At 33.2% G+C, this 26,788-nt stretch overlaps 3 protein-coding genes across 9 annotated transcripts in view; 1 reads left to right on the top strand and 2 right to left on the bottom strand.

Annotated features, from left to right (window-relative positions):
* LOC21397908 (methylmalonate-semialdehyde dehydrogenase [acylating], mitochondrial) overlaps window positions 1-7,821 on the top strand; it is a 27,675-nt gene extending 19,854 nt beyond the window's left edge. For 2 of the 3 annotated variants that reach the window (XM_024175954.1, XM_024175953.1), the window contains exons 14-19: window positions 6,623-6,700; window positions 6,926-6,961; window positions 7,052-7,095; window positions 7,186-7,264; window positions 7,449-7,539; window positions 7,688-7,821. In XM_024175954.1, coding sequence (XP_024031722.1) covers window positions 6,623-6,700; window positions 6,926-6,961; window positions 7,052-7,095; window positions 7,186-7,264; window positions 7,449-7,539; window positions 7,688-7,800 — 441 coding nt within the window. In that variant the 3' untranslated portion in view covers window positions 7,801-7,821. The remainder of the gene's footprint in view (window positions 1-6,622; window positions 6,701-6,925; window positions 6,962-7,051; window positions 7,096-7,185; window positions 7,265-7,448; window positions 7,540-7,687) is intronic. The other variant, XM_024175955.1, reaches the window with a different exon arrangement.
* A 299-nt stretch (window positions 7,822-8,120) lies between these two features.
* LOC21397907 lies at window positions 8,121-12,368 on the bottom strand. Of its 4 annotated transcripts, XM_024175957.1 has the most exons (7): window positions 12,279-12,368; window positions 11,964-11,990; window positions 11,231-11,356; window positions 10,369-10,615; window positions 10,166-10,252; window positions 8,624-9,080; window positions 8,121-8,331 (listed from the first exon to the last, which is right to left on the bottom strand). In XM_024175957.1, the coding sequence occupies exons 1-6, from the start codon at window positions 12,335-12,337 to the stop codon at window positions 8,670-8,672; spliced, it is 957 nt and encodes a 318-aa protein (XP_024031725.1). In that variant the 5' UTR covers window positions 12,338-12,368; the 3' UTR covers window positions 8,121-8,331; window positions 8,624-8,669. The 4 variants fall into 4 exon arrangements, with proteins under 4 accessions (XP_024031725.1, XP_024031724.1, XP_024031726.1 ...); XM_024175956.1 differs by lacking the exon at window positions 8,121-8,331 and having other exon boundaries at window positions 8,531-9,080; XM_024175958.1 differs by lacking the exon at window positions 8,121-8,331 and having other exon boundaries at window positions 8,531-9,080; window positions 11,231-11,353.
* A 6,048-nt stretch (window positions 12,369-18,416) lies between these two features.
* Window positions 18,417-23,486, bottom strand: LOC21397906. Of its 2 annotated transcripts, XM_024175973.1 has the most exons (11): window positions 23,375-23,486; window positions 23,154-23,244; window positions 23,009-23,035; window positions 22,611-22,730; window positions 22,172-22,421; window positions 21,424-21,504; window positions 21,066-21,155; window positions 20,840-20,929; window positions 20,502-20,591; window positions 20,279-20,368; window positions 18,417-19,377 (listed from the first exon to the last, which is right to left on the bottom strand). In XM_024175973.1, exons 2-11 carry the CDS (start codon window positions 23,210-23,212, stop codon window positions 18,610-18,612), a joined length of 1,665 nt encoding a protein of 554 aa, XP_024031741.1. In that variant the 5' UTR covers window positions 23,213-23,244; window positions 23,375-23,486; the 3' UTR covers window positions 18,417-18,609. The 2 variants fall into 2 exon arrangements, with proteins under 2 accessions (XP_024031741.1, XP_024031740.1); XM_024175972.1 differs by having other exon boundaries at window positions 23,154-23,486.
* Between the last annotated feature and the right edge of the window lie 3,302 nt (window positions 23,487-26,788).

Raw genomic sequence — 26,788 nt, 5'->3', positions numbered from 1 at the left:
GAGTCATGGTGGTTCTGTCACCAAAAGTAGAGCTCTCTACCTTAGAAGAAGCCGAGGATCTCCTTTCTTGAGTAATGGCTGTAAAATTCCTACTCTGATACCATATAGGTCGGTAGGGCAGAAAAAATGTATATTGCTCTAATAATCTTTGTACAATATTTACAAGACTTTATAGGGAAAGCATACCACCGAATTTGGTATAGAAATCTCTTGATTAGGAGATCCTTATTTCAAGGCATCTCTTTATTTTTGAAAAAATAAACTACTTTCGTAATCTGTCTCAAATCCCTTATTAACCAGATTGATTGAATTACCAGGTCAAAGATCTTACTTTCCTTATTTTGACAGAAATTAATCATGAGATCGTCACCAGCTAAAATTAATTGAATCACCTATATTCTTGAATGTATTCAAGGTGCAGCAATGAGTACATGTACCACACTATAATGAATAAAGATGGAACTGTAGGAAATCTCGGATGAGATATCATAGGAGGATTTTTAGGAGATCTTCTAGTGTAGGAAATCAGGGAAGATTATCGAGTCCTAAGGGGCTGATCTGTTTTGGATTCTTTCCTGATTTTATGTAACATAAAGTATCTATAAATAGAGTGTAGAATAGCTTGTAATTATTCATTCGTTCATAATAAAAATTCTTTCATTATTCTTCATGGTATCAGAACTGTAAGGCTAGGGTTTTTGGGAAAAATTAGGGCAACCTTAATCGCTGGTTTCCGACTGGTTTATCTCTTCCCAGCCTTAATCACTGGTTTATTTCTTTCTCTCCCAGCCTTAATCGGTGGTTTATTCCTTTCTCTCCCAGCCTCAATCGCTGGTATTCAATCAGCTTTAATCGCTGATTTAGTCTTTCTTATTCTTCACTACTGTCCAATCTTATTCAATAATGACGTATATCACCTCTTCGGCTCAATCACCTTCGATAGTTGAGGATGAACAGGCAGCACGGAGCACAACAGAACTTCAGAATATCCAGGCAGCATACAGATTAAATGGAAAAAACTATTTGAAGTGGTCTAAATTGGTTCGAACTTTTTTGAAAGGAAAAGGAAAGCTAAGACCTGGAGCAGGGATCGGAAAGATGAGCTACAGGTGCAGACGCATGGGAGGAAGAAGATTCAATGATTATGTCATGGCTATGGAATTCCATGAACCCGGAAATTAGTGACACTTGCATGTTTCTGTCAACAGCAAAGACAATCTGGGATGCTCTCTACCAAACCTATTCAAAGGTCAATGATGCAGCTCTCATATATGATATCAAGACCAAGACAACAGGTGCAAGACAAGGGTTGAACACCGTGACAGAGTACGCCAATGTTCTGCAAAATCAGTGGCAAGAGCTGGACTATTATAGGACAATTGATCTGAACTGCAGCAAGTGTGTAGTAGCCATCAAAAAATTCATAGAACGAGACCGGGTATATGAGTTTTTGGCTGGCTTAAATTCTGAGTTTGATCTTGTACGTATTCAAATTTTGGGTAGGTTTGAAGTTCCATCCTTGACTGAAACAATCTCCCTGGTCCGTGTGGAGGAGAGTCGCAAAGGCATCATGCTAGATCCACCTTCAACATAAAATTCTGCCCTTCTAAGCTCTAAGTCACAAGGGCTAATGCTTGATGGTACTACTGTAGACAAGCCTAGCCGACCAAATGCTCACAAGGATCGTGATGAGATGTGGTGCACATACTGTAAGAAACCACGACATAGCAATGAGCGATGCTGGAAATTGCATGGGAACCCCTCCACAAACAGCCGTGAATGGGGACAGAGAGGAGGACAATCAGCATCAGGCTACAGACAAGCTCATATGTCCACTCAGGATTCAACCCACAGCTTTGGAGGATTTAGTATGGAGGAAATTGAAAAACTCAAGGGCCTGGTAGGAAAAGTGGAAAATCAGGGACAAAAATCCAGTTCGCAGGCATCAACTCAGGGTATGTGTTCATTGACACTTTCAAGGTGAGACTCTAATCTCTCTTGGATTAAATACTTTAGGTAATGAGTTTAGGAATGCTTGGATCCTTGATTCTAGTGCCACCGACCACATGACTCATACCTCTAGCCTATTTAAAACCTATACACCTTGTCCGAGCAACCGGAAAATTATAGTTGCTGATGGTTCTGCAACCACAGTGGCAGGAGTAGGAGATATTCAAATCACCCCAGAATTAGTACTTCAAAATGTTCTCCATGTTCCCCAACTTTCAACAAATTTGGTTTCCATACAAAAACTTACCCGAGATCTAATTAGTTGTGTTATATTCAATGCTTCTTCTTGTGAATTTCAGGACCCGGGGTCGGGGAAGAGGATTGGACTTGCTAAGGAGCATAATGGACTCTATTACTTTAATGTATCAAGTCAACCGGAATTGAAAAAACCAGTCGTGCTCTCATTGTTTTCTTCCAATAAAGATGTTATTTGGTTACATCATAGGCGTCTAGGTCATGTGTCTTTTTCAGCATTGAAAATAATGTTTCCTACCTTGTTCAAGGGTTTTGGATGTTCAATCCTTTCATTGTGATATTTGTGAGTATGCAAAACACACTCGTGTACCTTTTCCCATCAGTAACAATAAATCTTCATTTCCCTTCTTTTTCCACCATTCCAAGTGTCTCTGGGTATAGGTGGTTTGTGAGTTTCATTGATGATTGTACGAGGGTCTCCTGGATATATTTGCTCAAAAACAAATCTGATGTGAGCCATAAACAAATTTGATGTGAGCCATATTTTTCCCACCTTTTATGCAATGATCCAAAACCAGTTTGGCACAAAAATAAAAAATATTTGCTCCGATAATGCCCGTGATTACTTCAACCAAACTTTGACTCCATATTTTCAAAAAGAGGGAATTATACATGAATCATCTTGCATTACCACTCCACAACAAAATGGAGGGGCAGAGAGAAAAAACCGACATCTTCTCGAGTGTACTAGAGCCCTATTATTCCAACAAAATGTAAGCTGTACTCACGTCAGCCTATGTTATAAACAGAATTCCTTCCAGAGTCTTGGGGCTTAAGAGTCCACTGGAGACTTTGTCTCAATTCTACCCTGACACTCAAAAGTCCTTCAACCTTACTCCTCGGGTATTCGGGTGCACTTCATTTGTTCATATTCATGGCCATAACAGAGGGAAACTTGATCCTAGAGCTATTAAGTGTATCTTTGTGGGGTACTCATCTACTCAAAAGGGTTATAAATGCTACCATCCTCCCACTAAGAAACTCTATATCTCAGCCGATGTCATGTTTGTTGAGTATAAGCTATATTTCTCTACTCTTTATCTTCAGGGGGAGTTGCCTATACTTGAAGATAAGGAGTCAAGTCTGCCACCACTGGAATTTCTCTCACCCGAGTCACCATTACTAGAAACATCCTCAACTGAGTCACCCAGAGCACAAACTAGATCACCCGAGTCACCCAAATCACAGCCTAAACAGCCACAAAAAAACCAAGCAGATGAAAAAATATTTGATCATTTCTGGTTTGATCAGGTGTATATAAGGAAAAGAGATCCTATTATGACTTCAAGGCAAGGACAATTCACTGAACTGACTCCTGGAAATGCGGGAACAATCTGTGAACCAAATTTAAATATATCACCAATAGATTCTCCTTCCAACAGTGACCTTGATCTTAATCTGCCTATAGCTGTGAGAAAACAAACCCGAGAATGCACAAAAAGGCCTCTATATCCCTTATCTCATTTTGTGACTTTTCAGAAATTCTCTCCAAGCCACCAAAGTTTCCTTTCGACCCTAAACACAATTCCTATTCCTAACTCATTATCTGAAGCATTATCAAAGAAAGAATGGAGACTTGCTATGGAGGCTGAAATGGATGCATTACAAAAGAATGAAACTTAGGAGTTGGTTGATTTACCTAAGGGTAAGAAACCAGTAGGCTGTAAGTGGGTGTTTGCAGTAAAGTTTAGGGCAGATGGATCTCTAGAACACTATAAGGCAAGGCTGGTTGCAAAGGGATATACTCAAACGTATGAGGTGGACTACCAAGAAACATTTGCACCAGTAGCAAAGATGAACATCGTAAGAATCTTGCTGTCCTTGGCTGTCAACTTTGATTGGGAATTACAGCAGTATGATGTGAAGAATGCCTTCCTCCATGGAGAGCTAGTAGAGGAGATTTATATGAGTATTCCACCAGGGTTTAGTGGAGTTGATAATCACAAAGTTTGCCGGTTAAAAAGGGCATTATATGGGTTAAAACAATCACCTCAGGCGTGGTTTGGACGGTTTGCCAAGGTGATGATAGCCAATGAATACAAACAAAGTCAAGGTGATCATACACTCGTCATCAAGCATTCGGCCTCAGGGGGAGTCATGATATTAATAGCGTATGTTGATGACATTATAGTGACAGGGAATGATGAGGTAGAAAAGAAAGTCTTAAAGGAGGTTCTAGCCAAGGAATTCGAAATAAAAGATCTAGGGAGGCTAAAGTACTTCCTTGGAATTGAAGTAGCTCGATTTAGACAGGGAATGTTTATCTCTCAACAAAAATATGTCACAGATCTATTTAAGGAGACCGGATTGATGGCTAGCAAACCGGTTGGAACTCCTATTGAACAGAACCACAGATTGGGTGAAGCTCTTGGAGATAAGGCAATGGATAGAGAAGTGTATCAAAGGCTTGTTGGCAAACTCATTCATTTACCTTGCTCGTGCTCGGCCAGATATAGCCTATTTGGTTAGTGTCATTAGTCAGTTTATGCATGATCCTAGAGAAGTTCATCTACATGCAGTCTATTGAGTTCTTCATTACTTAAAAGCACATCCTGGCAAAGGAGTCCTATTCAAGAAAGCGTCAAATATTGACCTGGTAGTATACATGGATGCTGACTTTGCAGGATCACCAGTTGATAGGCGATCAACTACGGGCTATTGCACGTTCCTTGGAGGGAACTTAATTTCCTAGAGAAGCAAGAAACAGAGCGTGGTAGCAAGGTCAAGTGCCGAAGCAGAGTTTAGAGCTATGGCAGCAGGAGTATGTGAATTAATGTGGGTCAAGATTATTCTAGAAGACCTGAAGATTCAATGGAGCAGACCTATGAGACTATATTATGATAACAAGTCAGCTATAAGCATTGCTCACAACCCAGTACAACATGACTGGACGAAGCACATCGAGATAGACAGACATTTCATTAAAGAGAAGTTAGATAGTGGTCTAATTTGTACGCCATATGTTCCTACGGGGCATCAGCTAGCAGATGTGATGACAAAAGGGTTATGTAATAATATGTTCCATGAGAACATTAGTAAGCTTGGAATGGTGGACCTATATTCACCAGTTTGAGGGGGAGTGTAGGAAATCTCGGATGAGATATCATAGGAGGATTTTTAGGAGATCTTCTAGTATAGGAAATCAGGGAAGATTACTGAGTCCTAAGGGGCTGATCTATTTTGGATTCTTTCTTGATTTTATGTAACAGAAAGTATCTATAAATAGAGTGTAGAATAGCTTGTAATTATTCATTCGTTCATAATAAAAATTCTTTCATTATTCTTCAGGAACCTCAAAGAAGACTAGGAATATATGTTAGATATGAATCTCCTTCTACCATCAAATATCTTGCAGTCATTATTTGCAAAGTATTGAACGCCTTATTTGACCGTTACTGTTTACAGTAACAGTTCGCACAATGCCAAACACGTTATTTGACTTTCTACTGTTCATGGTTACTATTTGTGCAGTGACCACGTACTGTTTGAGTGTGGACAAATACTTGATTCACAATACTCCCTCTTAGATGTGTATCATTCATGATGCCTCATTAAAAACCTTGCTAGGAAAATCCCCAATGGACAAAAACCCTAGCAAATGGAAAAAAAAAAATACACCCACTAGAAAAATCTAGTGGGACAAAACCACAGTAAGGGAAAAAGAGTACAGACTACAGCCACGTAGAAAAAGAGTACAGACTACACCCACGTAAAGTTCCCCTCAAGTTGACATAAATAGTTCTTCATAAATCCCGCAAACGACGCATTCCGATATTGTGAATAAGATTTATGAATATTGTAATGGGAAGTGCTTTTATAAAATAATCTACTATATTGTCACTTGATCGAATAGTGGATTACTATGCAAAGAGTAGCTGCATAGTAGATTTAAATAATAATGAATAGTACTGTAGTTTTAAAATTTTCTGCTAGTTTCACATATTTCAGTTTTATAACAAGGTTGTTGTCGTTGTTATTGTGGTCGTCGTCGTCATCGTCCATGAATTTTTCTCATCCTCCTTTTTCTTTTAAATAAGCATTTAATGCATGGGTCTTTTCTTCTTGTTGTTGTCCATGACTTTTTCTCATCCTCTTTTTTCTTTTAAATAAGCGTTCAATGCATGGGTCTTTTCTTTGACGATGGATCCTTTCATGTTTATATTGTTCGACTCTTGAAAAATGATGTTGTTGTTGTCGTCCATGACTTTTTCCCATCCTCCTCCTTTTTCTTTTAAATAAGCGTTCAATGCATGGTTCTTTTCTTTGACGATGGATCCTTTCATGGTTATAGTATTCGACTTTCAGCTTTTCAAGGGAAACATCACTACTAACGAATTAATTTATGGCTGACAAATAGGTCCGGGGCTATGAGCAAGGAAATTTTATTGGTCCCACTATCTTATCAAATGTCACGGCAGACATGGAGTGCTACAAGGTATTATCTCTGCTGTTTCTTTTCAATTTATTCAGGAAAATAATCTGTGGCCCATATAGAACTCAAATGGTGAAATTTCACTTCATAATGTAGTACAACTTTCCTTGTACTTAGACCTCCAGTGTTGTTCACAGTCAAAGCTGATTTCTGTAATTTTGCACAAGTTACTTTAATGGACTGAGGATTTCGGAAAAAATTATTCCATTGTCTATCTTGTTTCTGCAGGAGGAGATTTTTGGGCCTGTTCTTCTTTGCTTAGATGTCTGTTCACTACTCTCTTCCATCGCTTTATGCTAATCACGTTTCTTGTAGCTTATTGGAACTTACTCATCTGTTATTTTTTTATGTCAGGCTGACAGCTTAGAAGAGGCCATAAAGATCGTTAACGAAAACAAGTACTTCCTTTCTAGCTTCTCTTATACCTAAAATTTGATTCTTCTATTGTAACCACAAATGCGGTCTACTTAAGTTACATTTGTGGATAGATACGGGAACGGAGCTTCTATATTCACCACATCTGGTGTCACTGCAAGGAAATTTCAGACAGAGATTGAGGCTGGGCAGGTAAAAAATCGTTTCGACATGGATAATTTGTACTTCCGCTTTTCCCTGTTGCCCTTGGCAATTTTGGAATGAAATAAAATGGCCGATTTGGACCTGACAAGGAGCTTTACGAACACGCTACTTATGCTCATATCTGTTTTTATTACAACTTTAACTCACTCTTAACTCATGTTTGGGTACTCAGGTCGGCATTAATGTTCCTATTCCAGTTCCCTTGCCCTTTTTCTCATTTACCGGTTCCAAGGCATCTTTTGCCGGAGATCTGAACTTCTATGGTAAACAAAATCATTCAGAAACTTCTTGAGACATTTTCAAGGCAGTGGCATATTTTTTTCCCTTCTGGCTGATATAGTTGTATAGTGCTCGTTTCTTAGGATGAAATTATTTTGATTCCAACAGTTTATGTTGGTTTATCTTCTGCAGGAAAAGCAGGAGTCAACTTCTTTACACAGATCAAAACAGTAACTCAGCAGTGGAAGGATTTACCCGGTGGCAGTGGCGTAAACCTAGCAATGCCAACTTCTCAGAAGGCATAGTTAGTTTCCACCCTAGAATGATCTTTCCCCAAAAAAAAAAAAAAGGCATTTTGCCATTATCTCTGTACATTATTCCAGATGAAGCGAATGTTTAGTCAAGAAAATTACTGGATGGATATCAAAACATATATGTTAACGTTGTAGCATAGAAAGTTATGCGAAACGTATTGTAGCATAGAAAGGCCTCCTTAAATGACTTTTATGTTCAAGCAAGAAAATGATCAGTCAAAAAATTTAATTAATAATCAGGAGAAACTAGAAAGGCCTCCTTGCTCATATCAGAAATCAATAAGCCTGCTGCTTGTTTGGTATTTTTCTTCCATAGAATAAAAACAAAGGTTCAGAGGTAGTTAAGAAAAAAGAGATTAAATGTTCATAGAAAAGGCAAAAATACTCCCAAATAAGTAATATACAGCATCCATCTTAAATATTACCAGTCCAAGACTTGCACCTATAACTCTAGCTGATAACAGAACTTTGACTACTTGAGCCAAGTGCATTCTGCTCATATGATATGGGATTCCACGTTAACTGCATCCGGATCAATTAGAGAAATATTACTTTTAAAAGTTGAAAGTTAAATAAATATAAATAATTTGTTTAATTTTATGTCTCGTTTAATTTGTTGATTCGAGTTTTCAATTGGAGCTGAAATAAGACTTTATGCGATAGCTTTTTAATTGAAAAGATTAGATGTGACTTTTTATGAGAGTTTATAACTGTAGCAATATTAGAATTAAAAACTCAAATCGGTAAAATAAATGTAAAAAGTGGTACAGATGAATGATTAGACATCAAAAGAGGTCATATCGCACTTGAATACCTTTCAGTTTCTTTATTTAGGTTCTCATTTTCTAGACCTTCCATTTCTACATTTGTTCCACGCTTGCTTTGTTTTTCTTTCCACTACGACGTCTGCGCCGCTTGGAACCGCTCTTTTCTGCCTCCTCTTTGCTTTCTTCAGTCTTGAGCTGATCACTTGCTGTTCTCCTCTGTTTTACTACGTCACTATTTCCCGGATCCTTCACCGGCTGTCTTGATTTCTTCGGAATCGGAGCTGGGACAATCTCGAGCAAAGATTTCACGCCGTTTACTTTCAGTGCCTGGTATGCAGCCTTGTGTTTCTTCGCCTTAAGGTGGGAAATCTTGTTTCTCTCACTTTGAGTTGTGACATTACATATAGCGCAGTTCCACTCCTGGACTTCACTTGAAGTAGTGGTCTCTACGGGTGCAAAATTTATGTTCTCAGAATGTATGAGATCAGACTCGGTTTGGCTTACCTGAAAGTACATAGGAAGGAAAACGAGTAAAGCATACAGTAAGCAAGGACATGACATCAAAAAATAGCAAAACAAAGTATTAGTTTTCTAGACATTTTATTTGATGGAACAATGAGGAAAGGCAATGAGCAGGAACTTAAAAGAACAACGTGGGAGGGAGACAAGTGATAGCAAGTTAGAAAGTAAAAAGAAATTGCAACACAACACGGAAAAAATAGTAAAAGAAATTGAGTGAGCAACGGAAACTTTTACTGATATATTGGATTGAAAATCAAAGGAACACAAGGATATGGGGTATTCGAGTGACCCTTGCACTCCCTAGAGCAAAGCTCGACTAGATTCTCAATACCATAACATGACTACCCTCTCAGTCCTCCTCCACGTTTTATTTACTAGCCCCCTAACCAACTAACTGACCCCAATCCCGACCGCTATCAAGCCGTTACAACGTCACCCTCCTTCCCTGCCTCATCACAGCTTCCAATCCCTTTTGCATCCTCTGCCACCTTAGCAACCCAGTCATCCTCCAGAGTGGCCGGGGTCCCCTCAACCAACTCGGCTACCTGATCCGCAACAGAACCCGCCAAAGGCCTCTTCCCGCCCTTTTTCTTACGAGCATAAGTAAATCTCACAGGAGGAAAAAAGAAAAAGAAATTCAATGGAAGCATTAGTTAAGCAACTATATGACCCATTGGGCTTCTTAATTTATAAATTACAAGTTTTACACTGAGCTCTGTATGCTCTATGAACCTTGAAAATTATTATTGTAACCGAGAAAATTTAGAAAATATTTCACATAAGTTGAAAACTGTGATTTTAAACCTAAAGTTGTTTGTAGCTTTAAGAGTGAACTAAATTTCAGAAGAAAAGGGTAAGAATTTAAGTGTTCAGCTTTATCTATATGCTATTTTTCCCAGTTTCGTACATGAACCATAACATATTCTGTTGTTGTACACACGTACCCCTCACAGAACAAAACGGCTTGATTTCTATCACTTTCATATTAAGAACTGATTTTCTTTCTGGTCTCAATTTTTCTTTTCTTTTTTTTTTTTTTTTCCATCAGAGAAAACTTTGAACATTACTTGCTTAACTGAAGCAACTTCCTTCTTCTTTATGACCTTCACAGCTTTTATTTCTCTTTCTGCAACATTAGAACTGCTGGAGTTTGACTAAAATAAGAAAAACATGGTAAGTTTAGATCCTCAATAGGACAAATGAAGTATCAACATCATAAATATTGCATTTACATTCAGTTCTTTCCATGTCAGAAAAAATATGTTTTTACCTCGGGAGAAATTAGTTTCTCCAGAGCTTCGAGTCCGTTCTCTCTTACATACGTCTCCATCTCAGCTAGAATCTTTTCGCTCACGACCGGCGACTCTTTTCTTTTGTTGAACCCGTTGATGAGATCTCGGGGTTTGATGAAGATGCATGGCCAAACAAGGTGTTTATAGACATAAAAAGCACCATCAAAGTTAGGTATCACTAGGCAGCAAACAACCATTAGCTTTATGTATGCCCAAAACGGAAACCTGAAATTGGCAAGCACGTCATTCTGTTTTTCCTTGTAAGAACATGCACATTGAAATTTTAAAGAACATATTTCAGAGACCCGGAATTAGCAAGTATATGATTTCAATTATTTAGAAATTCATTGAGCAGTGATCACGATAAGATTCAGAGAAACCTTGCATTCATAAGTACCATGACAAATAACTTATTCACTTTGAAAAAAAAAAAAAAAAGAAAATAAAAACGTGCATCTCGTGCCTCAGTTTAAAAGGCTTGCATATTGCTTAAAATAGTTCCAAGAATTGTCTATTAATCTCTAGAACGCAACAATTAATATTGTAGAAATGCTTCAATCAAACTAACTCTTGCTATTTCCTTGGCACTCGTAACTCTTTGATGATGATTAGCTACGCATAATAATCATACCATGAATGAAATTCAATTTTCTTCTAGTTAAGGACTCCAATATTTCTTCAATTTCCTTTGTACTTACTTGGAACTAAGAGGAAGAGTACTAATAAGCAACATACATAAGAAGAACAAATAACTTTCGATCCTTATTCACATAAATCCTTCAACTAGTCCCATTGCCATGTGACATTCAAATGTTTTTGGAAAGTAAAGCGAAAAATTACCATTCGAGGAGCCTTCCTAAAGCATGCTCAAGGAAGAAAATCAAAGAGAGGATGACCCAATAAGCATTCAACTTTTGTGTTTCTGGAAAGGAATTGATCTCAATTGCCCTAACAGAAGCACATCTGCTTGAAGAAAATAATCATCAAACAAGAGGATAAGAATTCCTCACCAAAATACTACAATAACACAGCCTTTAAGATACAAGGAAGCCCCATTTCTAAACTCATGAAAGCAAATATAACATGCGGAAAAAACAAAAAAAACAAGAAACAAAAAAAAAAAGCATATGTATTTTATATTCATCATCATCATGGTCATTTTAGTGATGATGACTAAGACCCCGGTTATTTCATCGATTCGAGTTTAAAATTTAAGTTTTGTTACAGTAAAAAATCTCAAAAATCATCACGTTTAATTTTTTTATTACAATAAAAAATTATCACATAAATTCAAGTCTCAACTCGAATCTGCAAACTAAAAGCCTTGAAACTATTTTCGTGTGCTGATTGGAGTGTTTGACACCAGATAGAAATTTATAGGGAAGATAACATTTGTACTTGTAAAAAAAGATCGTACGTACTAAAAAAAAAAAAAAAAAGAAGGGTTACAGGGAAGTGGAACTTTACCAAAGTTCAAACACGATAACTTGTGTACTAAGGAAAGAGAAAGAGAATTTAGCAAAAAAAAAAAAAAAACGGAGAGAGAGAGAGAGAGAGAGAGAGAGAAGCTTACAGAGGAAAAACTAAGGCAAGTAGAGGCCTGCATGTAAACCAGAAACAAAAAAGGAAAAAGAAATTATGTGCGTAAAACTGGACACAAATACGTCTTCAATTTCACTAATGTTCAAATTGACTATCTGTTATTAAAAAAAAAAAAAATCACAACTACTATACGAGGAATTAAATGAAACTAATATCGACCAGCAGAAATAATATATATGTATGTATATATAAGAAAAAAATAAATAAAGAACTTCATTTATCACCCTGACAAAATTTTCCAAACTGCAACAAATTAGTATTGTTTTTCGGGTGAGAAAATGCATACCAAGCCAGAACATCTAAGAAATATTTGAGTGAAAATTGAAGGAAAGCGAGGAGACCCATCGTGGAGTTCAACTTCTAAATTTATATACGGATTGTACGGCCTTTGTTTGGATCTCAATTCTTAAAGAAATGCAAATAATCAAGTACTGTTGAGCGTCGAAGCAGGGACCACGAGACGACAATAATAAATTCTTTAGGTGGAAAGTCAAGCACTATCTTTAAAGCACTTTTTTCTATTTCAAAATTAAATAGAATTTCCTACCAACTACTCGACTAGCATTTCAGTAAATTCTTTAAAAATTAATTTGAAATTGTCTCAGCATTTTGCTTTCTTACTTTGCCCTTTAAATTTGAAATGTGATATTTACTCTATTCATCATTTATTAAAAGTTAAAAGAATCCTCCTCCCGTTCAATTGTTGGACGAAATTGGTCACATTAATTTATTTTATTTTATTATTTTGTTTTTGTGCGTGGTTACCTTCTGAACTTCCTTGTGTATGATCACTTCCTAAACTAAAAATTTAAGCTCTTAATTGGTTCGTGGTTCGAATTGTAGTGATTTACTTTGAATTGTAGAATCTAAATTGTAGTGGTTTAAATTATTATTTGAATCGGTATTTAGATACACAAATAAATTATAATTTGAATTGAGAATAAAATTCGAGTTGTGTTTAAGTAGAGCGTTGAAAAGTATCATTAAAGTTTTGAAACATATATTATAAAACTTCATTGTAATATGAATGAGGATTCGTTTCTCTTTTCTTTATGAACATATAAAAAAAAATAATCTCAATTAGAGTTGAAATGAAAAAGTTATGATATTTTTAAACTCAAAATTAAAAAGAGAGAAAAAAAACAAAAAAAAACAATTATGTTTAAATTGTTGTCGACAATTAAGATTGTGAATCTAAAGGAGATTATGAAGTCCAAAACGAACTATTTAAATTACAGTTGATGGTTTGAATGGTCCATTTTTATGTCTGAAACAAACACTAATTTAATTTTTTAGGCACAATTTGAATTAAATTATTTGGTTCAAATAGCTAAACCAAAATTTATAAATAATTCTCTCTTTTTATTTTTAATTCATTGCATAGCAGGTTCAATTGAGTGCATGGCTAAATTTTTGAGGATTTTTGTCATGATTTACACATGACATTCCAAATATGCTTAATCCTCTTGATCTGGATTTTTGCATGGTTATCCCCTGAGCTTGTCAGAATTTGACAAATAAGTTTTTTGATTGACATATTTTCTAGTTTTGCTCTCCTATTAACTATCCATGTGCGATGCACAGTAAACTTCATATTTCGAAATTTAAGAACCTATTTATTTTATATATTCAAATTCAAATAATTGATTATGTTATAATTTTTGTTTCTCATAAAAAATTTATATTTCCAAAAATATTTATGAATTAAGTATACCTTCTAAACTAGTTCTAAGTGATTAATCATTTTTTATGGAATTAATTTTCCAAACATGAGAACTTTCGGGGTAATAGTTAAATAAAAAAGCCTTGTTTTCTCGTAGCTAATATGTTTTTTTTATAAAAAAAATAAAGAAAAATTGTAGTAAATAGTATATTTTTAAAGCTAGATTAAGTACATAACAGGTTTTTAATTTTTTTTAAAAGTAAATAGCAATTTATATGATAAATGAATCATTTACACGATAAATGATTCATTTACACTGGTAAAAAATAACAACTGGTAAAAAAAATCAAAATCTCATTTATGTGGGAAAAAAATCTTTTTACCGACGTAAAAAGAAAATTTACGTGAAAAAATGTTTCTAATTGTCGTAAATGAATCATTTACGCAGTTTATGATTCATTTACCATGTAAACTGCTATTTACTTTAAATAGTTTTAAAATATGCTATTTGCTTAATTTAATTTCAAAAATTTGCTATTTACTACATTCTTGCAAAATCTAATTTGAAGTATTGGCCCATTTTCAAAAGTGTTAAAAAAATGACCATTTTTTTCCTCTAAAAAATGAAAGGGTTATTAGAACTTTTAGTCCTAGAACTTTGAACATAATGATATTTTAGTGGCCTAAACTTTTAATTGTGACATAATATTAGTTCATAAAATTTTTTTATTTTTGACAATTTGAGTCCCTGATACTAAATTTGACGAATGATTTCAAAAATTTAACGTAAATAATCACATCCTTATCATATAATAATTGAAAATTTTACATAGATAGTTATAATAAGTGTAAAATATTATAATTATTAATAGATTTTAATAAGTGTAAAATAGATTTGGATTGGATAAAAATTTTGACTTTTTGTTTCATATACTTTTTTTTCTTAAAACATGTGTTTTTTAATTACTTTATCATATTGAAACCTTTAGATACTATTATTGTGTTAGATTCATTCTGAAAATATATATTTATTAATTAAGGAGTCAAATTGCTTATTTTATTAACTAGTACAATTTTGATTTAGCTTTTTAGTTCAAAGAAACCTAAAAGCATAAACACAAATATCTAGGCACACAAATAACTCGATACTATGGAAGTAATAAACAATAAAACGATAAAATAACTTGATACACAACTAACCGTAATTGAAGTCATAATTGATCATAATTAAAGAGATTATTCTAGTTAGGATTGTTGAGATTGGCGGTTTTAAAAATTTATAAGAGAGCGATAAAGTTCAAATGTAGAGAAATAAAAGTGGAACAAAAAAAGGTTGGAGAGTATTGAAAGTAAGATACTACCGTAAAATAAAAATGAAGCAAAAAAATTAAAGACAAAAAATAAAGCACTGAAAAAAAAAAGGTAGAAAATCACTTGTAAAATACAACAAATTGAGTTTAAAAATAAAAAAAAGATAAAACACGAAAATAATAGAGTTAAAAAGAAATAGAGATTTACGTGGTTAGAGTAACAAACTATAATAGACAAATAAAGCCAAAGAAAAAAAAGGAAAAAAACAATGTAAAAGGAAAGAAAGAAAAAAAGATTAAAAAATGAGCAAAAAAAAAAAAAACCAAAAGAAAAAAAAGTAAAAATAAAATAAAAATAAAAACTTGGGATCGGACATTTTTTTCCTTTTTTTAATGAAGCCTGGACATATTTTTGTTAACCTTACTGTATCTATACGCGCAAGAAAAATGTTTGGATCACTCATTTTATCGTTCTCTTTTTTACTCTCTTACTTCTTCTTTTGACACATGCCATTTCACTTCCTAGATAAAATAAAACATAATTATAGATCATTGTTTTGCCTTCTTATTATAATTTTGCGACTTTCTAATATAACAAAATTTCCATTATAATATTTCTTACTTTTGTATTATTTTATAAATATGTTGAATGCTTTTTTTTTGTCCTTTTCTTTTTTGATTTTTCCTCTTTAAATATGGTTGGTTACTTTTTTTTTAGAAATATTCATCAACATTGTTTGTGAATAGTTGGATTATATAGACATTATAAAAACTTTTCTTTACACATAATACAAACTGTTAATAAATAGTAAAATTGTAGACATAGTAATGTATTACATACAAACTGTTACTATGTATTGTATACACACTGTTACACAGTTTGTATTATATAATGTTTTTATTATATAGACATTCATCAACATTGTGTATTTTTTAAAAATCGTTGGGCAATCTTAGAAAAGACCTTTTCTTTACACATCATATACACACACTGTTACTTTTTTTTTTTTTTTTTTAATGGATTTTATCGTGCTTTTTAGATCCCTATAGAACTTAAAACCCACTTAGAAAAATATATATTCTGTTAGGATCATTATGTTATATATACATATATATAGTGTATAATTATAGTAATACAACGCTATATACTTATATATATAATAATTGGATAATATATTATATATGTATATGTATAAAGGTTATATTTTTAACCTTTATTGCACGTTATGCATATTCTTTTAAAAATCGGTTCAAGTCCAACAGTATTTAAAGAAGAACAAAAAAGAAAAAAACATTTCAAAAAAAGGAAAATAGATACAATAGAAATAAAAAAGTGAGTAATGTAATATTAACGTGTGGCATAATAGTAATTATGACGTTAAATAGCGGTTTACAATTATGCTTTATTTGTCTATGGAAGTGAAATGACACGTCAAAAAGAAAAGCAAGAGAGTAATAAGATGAGAGTGACTTCAGCATTTCTTATGAGTACAATTTGTCTTGTTGTTATTTGTGTTTTTCTTTCTTCTTTAAACATTCGCTTTTCTTTTTGATTTCTTGTATTCTTTTAATAGTTTTTCTTATTATCAACATAATTACATTTTTTTTTTATTTTTTTTCTTAAAATATATTTTTTTTCTTTTTCTTTGCGTGTGCTATGTTTGATTACCTTTCATTTTGTGCTTCTTTATTTTTAGATGAGTATTATTAGTGCATGTTGGATAACTTCCTTTATGGGAAGTATGAATTCGTAATGTACTCTTTTAGAATTATATAGACATAATGAATGAGAGAGAAAATAAATTACAGAGAGTAATGGTTACGTAAATAAAATTACTGAATTGATAATTCAATAGCACTAAAATTAATTAAAAGTGTACAATAAAAAAAAGAAAAAAAAATCTGAACAATTGTATATGTTTTTCTTCTTATAATAAATTACAATGAAAATTAGTTAATGATAATTCTATTCCGTATGACTAAGACGTTAAATATAGATCTATAAGTATATTATTAAGATATTGCAAATTAATAAACTAAATTTTTAATTACAAGCAAAATAATATTCTTAATTAATTTTAGTAAAACATGCAACTTATACTAAATATTTAGTAATAACATGACAAGTTTTATTCACATTTCTTATTACTTTTTCACGATAAGAAAAAATTTTCTATGTAAAATATAACTCATCAAATATTTCAAATTTCAATCCATTTTTTTTTTTTTCCAAACATGTAACTTTATCATCAAAATTTAAAACTTCTTGTGATCGCATGTGAAGCCACCTCTTTGCTTTTTCTTCTTACTCCCATAACGTTCTTCTTTCTTTTTTATCTTTATAATCTAAGCTGCTTCTCTCAAATATATCTATTTAAAACAAATTATTTTTAGCACCTTAGTTAACTAGCAATTGAAAAGAGAATGTTCCACTATTATATTCTTTTGAGAACTATGATTATCGTGTCCTTCAAATATTTTAGTTTTAAAGTGAATAATGTAATTGGGATGTTAACAAATATTTAACGAGTTTTGACATTTTATTTTTCTTAGAAAAATCATAGTCCCATGTTAAAAAAAAAAAGATAAATCAACTGTAAGCATTTTTTTTTCTCGATGTGAGAAGTTATACAATGTAACTGTTATTTTACATCTATAAAATTCCAACTTTTTTTTCCCTTAACATTTTCAAATTTGATATTCACATAATCATTTTCTACATTAAGATTGTTACTAATCAGCACGTGCCACACTCACTAGTGTGTGTGCGCGCGCGCGTGTGTATATATATAGTAGATTTGGAGTCTTCCACTAATTTACTTATTTTCTTTTCTCTGCAAATAAACAAAAGTAGATTCCGTAATCCTTGCACTAATACCCACGCCCCTGCCTCTTTTTTACAAGAGTTAAGTGGTTCTATTACCCAAGGTTTACCTTTTTTTTTTTCCCTCTTCAAGTTGATACAAAAAGAATAAAATTTCGTTCGCTTCACATATTTGAGTTTTCATTTTAAATTCAACTATAATATTTTTTGAGAATTTTTAACTGTAACATAAAAAATTAAATACGACATTTTTTACAAATTTTTAACTATAGAAGCGTAAAACTTAAAACTCAAACAGGTGAAATGAATAAGACTTAAAAAAATACCTTGATATACTTTCTTCTTATATATGATTGCTTGAATCGATTTTCATTTTTTAGCCTTTTTCTTATATATGATTGCTTGAATCGATTTTCATTTTGTTAAAAATAAAAGATAAAGCTCCCGTTTGTTTCACCTTAACATTCAACTTTTCTCATGTGTTCTACGAGAACAAAAATAAAGGATAAATTACCTCAGGACAATCTTAATTATGTACTCCGAATGGAGCATTATCTAACAAGCAAAAATGCAAGAAGATTGAAGATGCAACAAGGATTCTGCCACTTCCACTCTGAGCTACCATGATTTCTCCAACTTTTCCTGAGACTTAAGGTTATATAGGTTTTAATGCTCCAAAAAAAGTAAAAAAATCATAAAAAAGAAATCACCTTAACTCAATTCACTTTCCTGATTTTGGAACAATGCCTTTGAGTTTAAATCAGAATTGTATAAAACAGTTTTATAGCAAATTCAACTATTTGCAGATGTTTAATGCGACCTACTTTTCAGCCAACAATTGAACCTCATTCAAGTGCTTTTTCCCTCTAAGATGAGCTTTCATGTGAACCTTACTAGGGCACCATATATTGCACACCCTGCACCACAGAGACAAATCTTTCACCCCAACTGTTCCAGTCTTTTGCTTCATTGCTTTTTTTCCATGCCCCTTCTCCTCATGCTTTATGCCACTTTTCTGTTTCATTTCACTATTCGATAGACTCGTTTTTGTCTCTTGTTTACATTCATTGGATTTACTAGTACTTGAAGCCGGAACAGCGTTCTTCTCCTTGCCTTGAAGCTTTTCACTCGTGATTACTCCTGGTTCCCACCTGTTGCTCGATGCATTGAAAATGATTCCTGGCAGTGGCACACCTGTGGACTGACCAGATATCTTTGGAGAGAAGACAACCTTGGGAAAGACCGTCTGGTCGTCTGAACTCTTTCCTGGATCCTCCTCAGCTGGATGAGCATATTTCTCTGGACTATAAGATGGGGCAACCTCAGGGAAAACTGGCTGGTTCTTCGCATTCGCTGCCTCGTTCATAATACCCTTGTGTTTTTTATCACTGAGGTGTGAAATGAAATCCGCCTCGCTTTCGGTTGTTACTTGGCATATAGCACAAGTCCATTCTTTCTGGACTATTCTAGAAACAGGAGTCTCAGGAAGCTCTCTTCCTGCTTGAACTTCGGAAACTTTTTCTCTAGTCTCCGTAGGTAAGGCAGTTTTGTTCTTAGTCTGAGTGAGCTGAGGCTCTCCTCTGTTAACCTACAAATACATTGCAAAAAGGCAATTTATAACGAAAACTTCAGTTTTATCATTTTTATCACAATCATGAAAAAGCGTAGAATAGTCGACTTTTGGGAGTTGATGAATAAAAAATGGAAAGCCTACAATATTATGTGATGAGGAGTGACTTGAGTGGTATAATGAAAAAGATAAGGAAGACTAGCGAAGCAACTGACATGTCACAAATTCTACATTCACTTATCACTTTGGCTAATTTCCTAAAAACAAGCAAGAACATATGATCTTCCTTTCAAGTAGAAATGAACACGTTGGCTGCGTCCAATTGCCACTTTCACTAATTGACCACACTAACCAAATGTGTTTCTAAATAGTACAAACCTGTAATTTCCAATCATCACAATTTTTCAAGAAGAAGAAGAAGAAGAAGATTTTCCTTATTCAAGTTACTAAATTTTCCTTACAGAAAAAGAAGAAAAAAGTGCAGAAATAAGAAGAAACCAGTTCGTTTCCTTATTCAAGTTACTTAGGGCCTCTGCATTTGCCGTCAACTTGAGTTGAAATTTCAACTCGAGTTATGTTTTTCACTCAAATTCGTGTTTGGTAGCAAAACTTGAAAAAAGATTTGAGTTAAATCTGAATTTGAATTAGCCAAATAGTGCCAAATCCAAATACGTTTATAAGATTTGAATCGTGAAAAGAATGGGCCCTAAAATTTTCCTCACAGAAAATAAAAGATGAAAAAAGCAAAGAAATAAACTAAGATCGATCAAGAGAAGAAGAAGAAGAAGAAGAAGAAGAAGAAGAAGAAGAAGAAGAAACAAGTTTGTTTCCTAATTCAAGTTACTAAAATTTTCCTTACAGAAAATGAAAGAAGAAAAAAGGGCAGAAATAAACTAAGAAAACATCGTTCAAGCATTACCTGCGAAGTTTCTTTCACTTGATTCTTCTCAATTACCTCCACCACAGCTTTGATATCTTTCCTCGCTTCATGGGGCTCCTTAGAGTTTGGCTGAAGTAATGAAGAAGAAGAAGAAGAAGAAACAAGTTTGTTTCCTAATTCAAGTTACTAAAATTTTCCTTACAGAAAATGAAAGAAGAAAAAAGGGCAGAAATAAACTAAGAAAACATCGTTCAAGCATTACCTGCGTAGTTTCTTTCACTTGATTCTTCTCAATTACCTCCACCACAGCTTTGATATCTTTCCTCACTTCATGAGGCTCCTTAGAGTTTGGCTGAAGTAATTGAAACACGGTCATATTAGTTCATCAGGAAGTCTATTCATCTTTCATTAATTTCTCCAAAATCATGCATGGAGAAACGATTTTGTTTCGCAAATGAAAGACTACAGAAAGAACTCAATGTGCCCACTTGAAGAAGAAACAAGTTTGTTTCCTAATTCAAGTTACTAAATTTTCCTTACAGAAAATGAAAGAAGAAAAAAGGGCAGAAATAAACTAAGAAAACATCGTTCAAGCATTACCTGCGTAGTTTCTTTCACTTGATTCTTCTCAATTAACTCCACCACAGCTTTGATATCTTTCCTCGCTTCATGGGGCTCCTTAGAGTTTGGCTGAAGTAATGAAGAAGAAGAAGAAGAAGAAGAAACAAGTTTGTTTCCTAATTCAAGTTACTAAAATTTTCCTTACAGAAAATGAAAGAAGAAAAAAGGGCAGAAATAAACTAAGAAAACATCGTTCAAGCATTACCTGCGAAGTTTCTTTCACTTGATTCTTCTCAATTATCTCCACCACAGCTTTGATATCTTTCCTCGCTTCATGGGGCTCCTTAGAGTTTGGCTGAAGTAATTGAAACACGGTCATATTAGTTCATCGGGAAGTCTATTCATCTTTCATTAATTTCTCCAAAATCATGCATGGAGAAACGATTTTGTTTCGCAAATGAAAGACTACAGAAAGAACTCAATGTGCCCACTTCAATCAGTTAGTTGTTTTATAATTAACATTGTTCCGAGTTCCAACTCCCTCGGCATTTTAATTTCCATCGAACCAAAGCTAATGATGGCTAACTCTCTGAATATATGGCAAGACGCATCATATAACTTACTTGATTCACCCGTCCATTGTCTGTAGAAGAAACTGAAAGCGCTTGAATATCTCTGACCTCAATATTCTTTGAGCTACCAGACTAAAGCAACCGAAAGTAAGACAGAATTTACATTACTAAAAGTATCCCCAACGCAATACTCATAATTGATGTGCTAATGGTAAATTTAACACTTGAATGTAAAAAACACTCTCTAATGCAGTGTCATTTATTGTGCCAAACTTTCCATATGCTATACTTGTGGTGGTAAATTTGCTACTAAGCGTATGACAAATTTGGCATTTGATTTCTGTTGTAGATGTATTCAATTTTTCATTTAATCATTGCAACATTTGCATTTTTAAATTATTTTAAAATTAATTTATTTTTACAACTTCCAAAGCTTAATGTTTATGGTAAAAAGTAGATTTGGCAGTTGACATAGCATCATACTTTAAAACACAAATAAAGATAACATGTCAAATATACCATTATCACACTTTATGATGCCAAATATACAATTTACATTAACATTTGCATTGAAGATGGTCTAAGTGGCTGAACAAAAATCAAGGTCCAAAACAAAAATTCAATCGAAAAAAATGACATTTTCCCAATTCACATATGTTACAAACATGTCGTCAATATAAATGGCCCCACAAGTAGTCGTATAAAGAAATTATTCATGTAGAAATGATCCAATTTGAAGTATTAAGAGTCATATAACATTTTGAAATCAAATATTTTCTCTACCAACTTTTCGACTTACCTTGGGAGCAATGATTTTCTCAAGAGCTTCAGTCCCATTCTCCCTCACATATTTCTCCACCTCGGCTAGAATTTTCTCCTTTTCGACGGAGGACTCCTTTGGTTTGATGGTGAACCAGTTTATGATACTTTGGAAGTCCATTGAGAACAATGAACACATAATTTGTTTATAGACATAAAAAGCACCATCAAAATAAGGAATTTCCAGCAAGCAGACGATAATTAGCCTAAGATAAGGCCAGAATGGAAACCTGACATGTCAAGAATTGCATATTTAGTGACTGCGAGAGACAAGAAAATGAACCAGAACAAAATATACCCTTTTCTACTAGATAAGCATAAGGAGACCTTGTAATAAAACTCTCGAATTGTTAATATCAAAAAATATGAGGTAAAACTATTTAATTATCATGAAAAACAAATATGTATAGTAGAATTACCATTCTAATAGAGATAAAGTGTGTTCAAGAAGCAAAATCAAAGAGAAGACAACCCAGTAAGTACTCAATTTTTGAGTGTCCAAAACAGAATTTGTCTCAATCGCTCTTACGGAAGCACATCTGTATATATATAAATATAAACAAGTAGAAAAATTATATTTCTCTGATCACGACTGTTGGTAACTGTGGTAAATCAATTTAAATGTACTCATTGCTAGACAGGAAAAATTAAAAAAGAAAATAATAAACTCATTGCTAGACAGGAAAATTAATAAAAAAAATAATCATAATAAAAAGTAAAGTTGTAAATCAATAAAAACAAAATACGTGAAAATAATAGAAAATTGTTAGATTGGGTAAGTTAAACAAAAGAAAGTGAGAGTGATAAGGAAGCTTACAAAGGATACGTCAGGGCAAGAAGAGGCCTGCATTTAAAGCCAGAAAACATAAATTAAGTAAATAAAAAAAGAAGAATGTGTTAGACCGAAAAGTTAAAAAAAAAAAAAAAACAAAAAACAAAAATGATTAAAATTGAAAGCATACCATGCAAGAACATCGACGCAATATTTGACGAAAAATAGAAGAAACCCCGCAAGACCCATCTCCAAGTTTTGGACCTCCTTTGCTTTGATATCTGTGTTTTTGTCCCAAACAAATAGTATTCTGATCGAATCTTTATAATGGCGGAGACTTAAAACTAGACCCGAAGAGACGAAAAATAAAATAAAAAATAAAAAAAAAGGAAGTCTACGCGACGAAGAAACCTTAAAACCAGAAGAAAAGAAGCTTCAGAGGGAAGTCAAACAGTTGCTAAACTCGTTCTTCGTTTGTTTCCTAGGAAGCACGACTGGTTTCACATCCTCTTGTCGGCTTTACCAAAATAATATCTTGGTTAAAAAAAAAAAAACTCATTTAGACAAAAAAAAAAAAAAAGTGACAACAAAATTATTAGATATATTAAAGGAAGGGGGTTTAAACTGTTCACCCACTCACAATAGCGTAAAAGTTTTTTTTCCCTTATTTATCCTCGGACTTTTTCTTTTTTTTCTCTTAGAGGTTGATTAGTTAGGAGATTTATTTCTGCTCTCTCTTTTTCTCGAGCGCAGCCTCTTCCATTTTTCTTCCTGTTAAAAATTTGGCCTCCATTTTTTGTTCCTTTGATTCTTTCTTGATTATTTTGTGCTGTTGTCATTAGCGATTTTGCTACTGATTATTGTGGGTTTTCGGTGATTTTTTTCCCCCCGTTCCCTTTCTTCATTTCCCTCTTCTCTTCGGCTATTTTTTGTTTCTTCGTTCCTTTGATTGTCTGCTGATCATCTTCTACTGTTGTCATTAGAAATAATGCTATGACTTATTGTGGGTTTCCTTTCTTCTCTTCCCTGTTCTTTTCGGCCATTCTTTGTTTTTTTTTGTTTTTTTTTTTTCGTGCTCTTTTGATCTGCGAATTTGCATGGCTTATTGTGGGTTTCCTTTCTTCTCTCCCCTGTTCTCTTCGGCCATTCTTTGGTGCTTTTTTTTTTGTGCTCTTTTGATCTGCGGATTTGCATTTTTTTTTTTTTTTTTTTTCTGTGTTCTTACCAGAGTGAATGTTCTGGAATGCATATTTTGTGTTATGTACATTTTATTCCCTCCCTTTTTATCAAACCTCTGCTGTTTCTGTTTTGCTCTTTTGATTCAGAAATTTGTATGGGCCCTTTTTCCCTTCTCACCGGTGTGAATATTCTGGAAATTTCTTCAACTACTTAAATTTTATTTTATTTTTATTTTGGAAATTTTTTTCTTCACTAATGATTGTCGATTTCTTCTGCACTGCTCTTCTCTTTGCAGCAGTTTGTTTGTCCACAGAGGGATTTAGACACGTATGTTTGGATTTCCACAAGGCTGATTTTTGTAGGTAAATGCCCCCTTTCTCTTTCTCGGTGCAAATTGTTCCTGAATCATTTTTTCTTTTTTTTTTTGCATTTAATGGTTACATGATTTGTAATGCTGATCTGTGATTCCTATGATCTCGCTTTGTACTTTTTCTTGATTATTTGTAACCTTACCGTTGTAAAGATATTAAATGAGCTAGGGATTTTTTTCACTTTTACTGTGCATAATATATGCAGTATATTCTCCCTATTTCTCTCGATTGATTATGCTTTGATTTTTTCCTTCCTATTTTTGTTTCTCGCATTTTTTTTTCCCTCTTTTTTTTTTTTTTTTTACCCCTTGCTCAGTATTTGTCCACGGACTTAATTGTATTAGATGTGATATTCTCATTGGTCATCTTAGTCTTTATATATGTGCAAATACTATTGGCGTAGGTTAATTTATTGTCTAACTTCTCTGCCCTTTCTTCGCTTAGACCTGATATCGTGTCCTTTCTATTTCAGTGTTGGTCATTTACTACCTTTCTTTACCTTGTCCAATTTACTGCTCTATTGTCTTAGTTCTGTCTTTTTCCTTCCTCGATGGCATTGGTTACTTAAGGCAGTGCTCACAATATCTTAGGTACTTACTATTAGGACCCGTTTAGTTCGCTGATTTGAGTTTTTAATTTGAGTTGATATGTGGTTTTATGTGAGAGCTTTTTACTGTAGTAAAAAAGTTAGATGTGACTGTTTCTGAGAGCTTTTTACTATAACAAAACTCGAATTCTAAACTCAAATCGGTGAAATAAACGGAGCCTTAAAGATTTCTGTCTTGATGTTTTTATTATTCTTTGTCAATGCTAAGTGTGTTGGTTTGTTCAATTATTAATACTATGTGTTATTTCCTATAGTGTTTAAAAAAGTTAATTCCTATTCATTATCAATAAGAGGACGTTTGGTTCATGGATTAGAACCATGTTATTAGAATCATTTTCGATTTACGTGTATTTTTTGTGAGAGAAAATAACGTAGCGAACCACGAACTATGATTCGAATCAGGGGACGAATCTCCTAACCAAACAACCCAAAAATCTTAATGATCTATAGTTTTCTTCTTTTGTATTCTTAATTTATTTCATAATAGTATATAAGTGGTTTATTTTTACATAATATATTTCTCATGTTTAATTGATTTTAGTGTATGTCAATGCTTATTACAATTGTTTTATATGTGCTTATTGCTATGTAACATATTTAAAAATTGTTATGAATGTACTTCTTATTCATGTGGATTCTATCTTTAAATTCTAATTTTGCTAGTAGTTTTTTTATTATAATTGTCTAAATATTCTTTTTTTCCCCTTTTTTTACTTGATCTAACCCTTTTCGGTTTTTGGCTGTGCTATTTTATCTTTGCCTGCTTATTCTTCAGTCTTTTAAATTTTGTCTGTTGTGCGTGGATTTGGGTGGCTGATATTCTCTACTTAAGGCAATTTTGAGACCGTTGTAGATACTGTCCATGACTCTTCCTCATATTGCCTTAATATTTGTTGTTATTGGATATATTAATTTGCGATGCTGCTATTAGTTTTATTGTTTGTTATGCCGTTGGGAAAAACCTGTTTTTGTTATGATTATTTCATGTGTTTTGTTAACATATAGCAATGACATATTGAATCTATTTTCATCTGTTTTATAGTTACATATATATGAATGCAGTTATTTTTGCCTAGCATGTTCTATCTTTATTTAGCCTTGCTAAATGGTAATAATCATTATAATCAGTTTTGGTCTTCTTAATTCTATGTAATCTATGTAAAAATTATTATCAATAATTCTTCCCTATTTGGATTTCGGTTTTCTCTATCTTCTTTAACCAGAACAGTCCAAATGTTTTTCTTTTTCTTTTTTTTTTCCTTCCTTTCGTATGTGGCAATGATGATTAAAAATAACTTTGGTCTCTTTAATTTTGATGAATTTGTTCAAAAATTGTCGTGAATAAGTTCTTTTTATTTGAGTTTTGATTTTGTTTATTCTCTTGATCATGACAATTTAAATGCTTCTTTTCTTCTTCTTTTTTTTTTCCTTGAATCCAAGTACATCACATTTTAAATTCTTACTCCAGTTAAATTTGAACTTCATCTATTCTTCTTTATTGGATTTTCCCACGTTGCTTTTCTCATAATCTAATTTACCTCATTTTCAATAAAAACAGGTAAGATGACTTTGACTCTTCTAGTCTCTACTATTTTTTTAACATCATTTTGATCTTTTGGTATCTATGTTTTAAATTTTTGATTCTGGATCAAACTCTTTCCCCTGCCA

The sequence above is a fragment of the Morus notabilis genome, unplaced genomic scaffold, assembly GCF_000414095.1.
Source record: "Morus notabilis unplaced genomic scaffold, ASM41409v2 Scaffold456, whole genome shotgun sequence".
In the NCBI taxonomy this organism is placed as follows: domain Eukaryota; kingdom Viridiplantae; phylum Streptophyta; class Magnoliopsida; order Rosales; family Moraceae; genus Morus; species Morus notabilis.
This window is presented reverse-complemented; position numbering and strand designations above follow the sequence as displayed.

Bases quoted from the DNA above. Each gene is read 5' to 3' on its own strand.
- LOC21397907 (XM_024175957.1), bottom strand. From the start codon at position 12,337: ATGGGTCTCCTCGCTTTCCTTCAATTTTCACTCAAATATTTCTTAGAT. The intron at 11,357-11,963 runs GTAAGCTTCTCT...ATTTTCTTCAAG, and splicing joins CTTGCCTTAGTTTTTCCTCT to CAGATGTGCTTCTGTTAGGG. The intron at 9,081-10,165 runs GTAATGTTCAAA...ATGTACTTTCAG, and splicing joins AAGTTGCTTCAGTTAAGCAA to GTAAGCCAAACCGAGTCTGA.
- LOC21397906 (XM_024175972.1), bottom strand. From the start codon at position 23,212: ATGGGTCTTGCGGGGTTTCTTCTATTTTTCGTCAAATATTGCGTCGAT. The intron at 23,036-23,153 runs GTATGCTTTCAA...CTTTAAATGCAG, and splicing joins TGCGTCGATGTTCTTGCATG to GCCTCTTCTTGCCCTGACGT. The intron at 22,422-22,610 runs GTAATTCTACTA...TTGACATGTCAG, and splicing joins ACTTTATCTCTATTAGAATG to GTTTCCATTCTGGCCTTATC.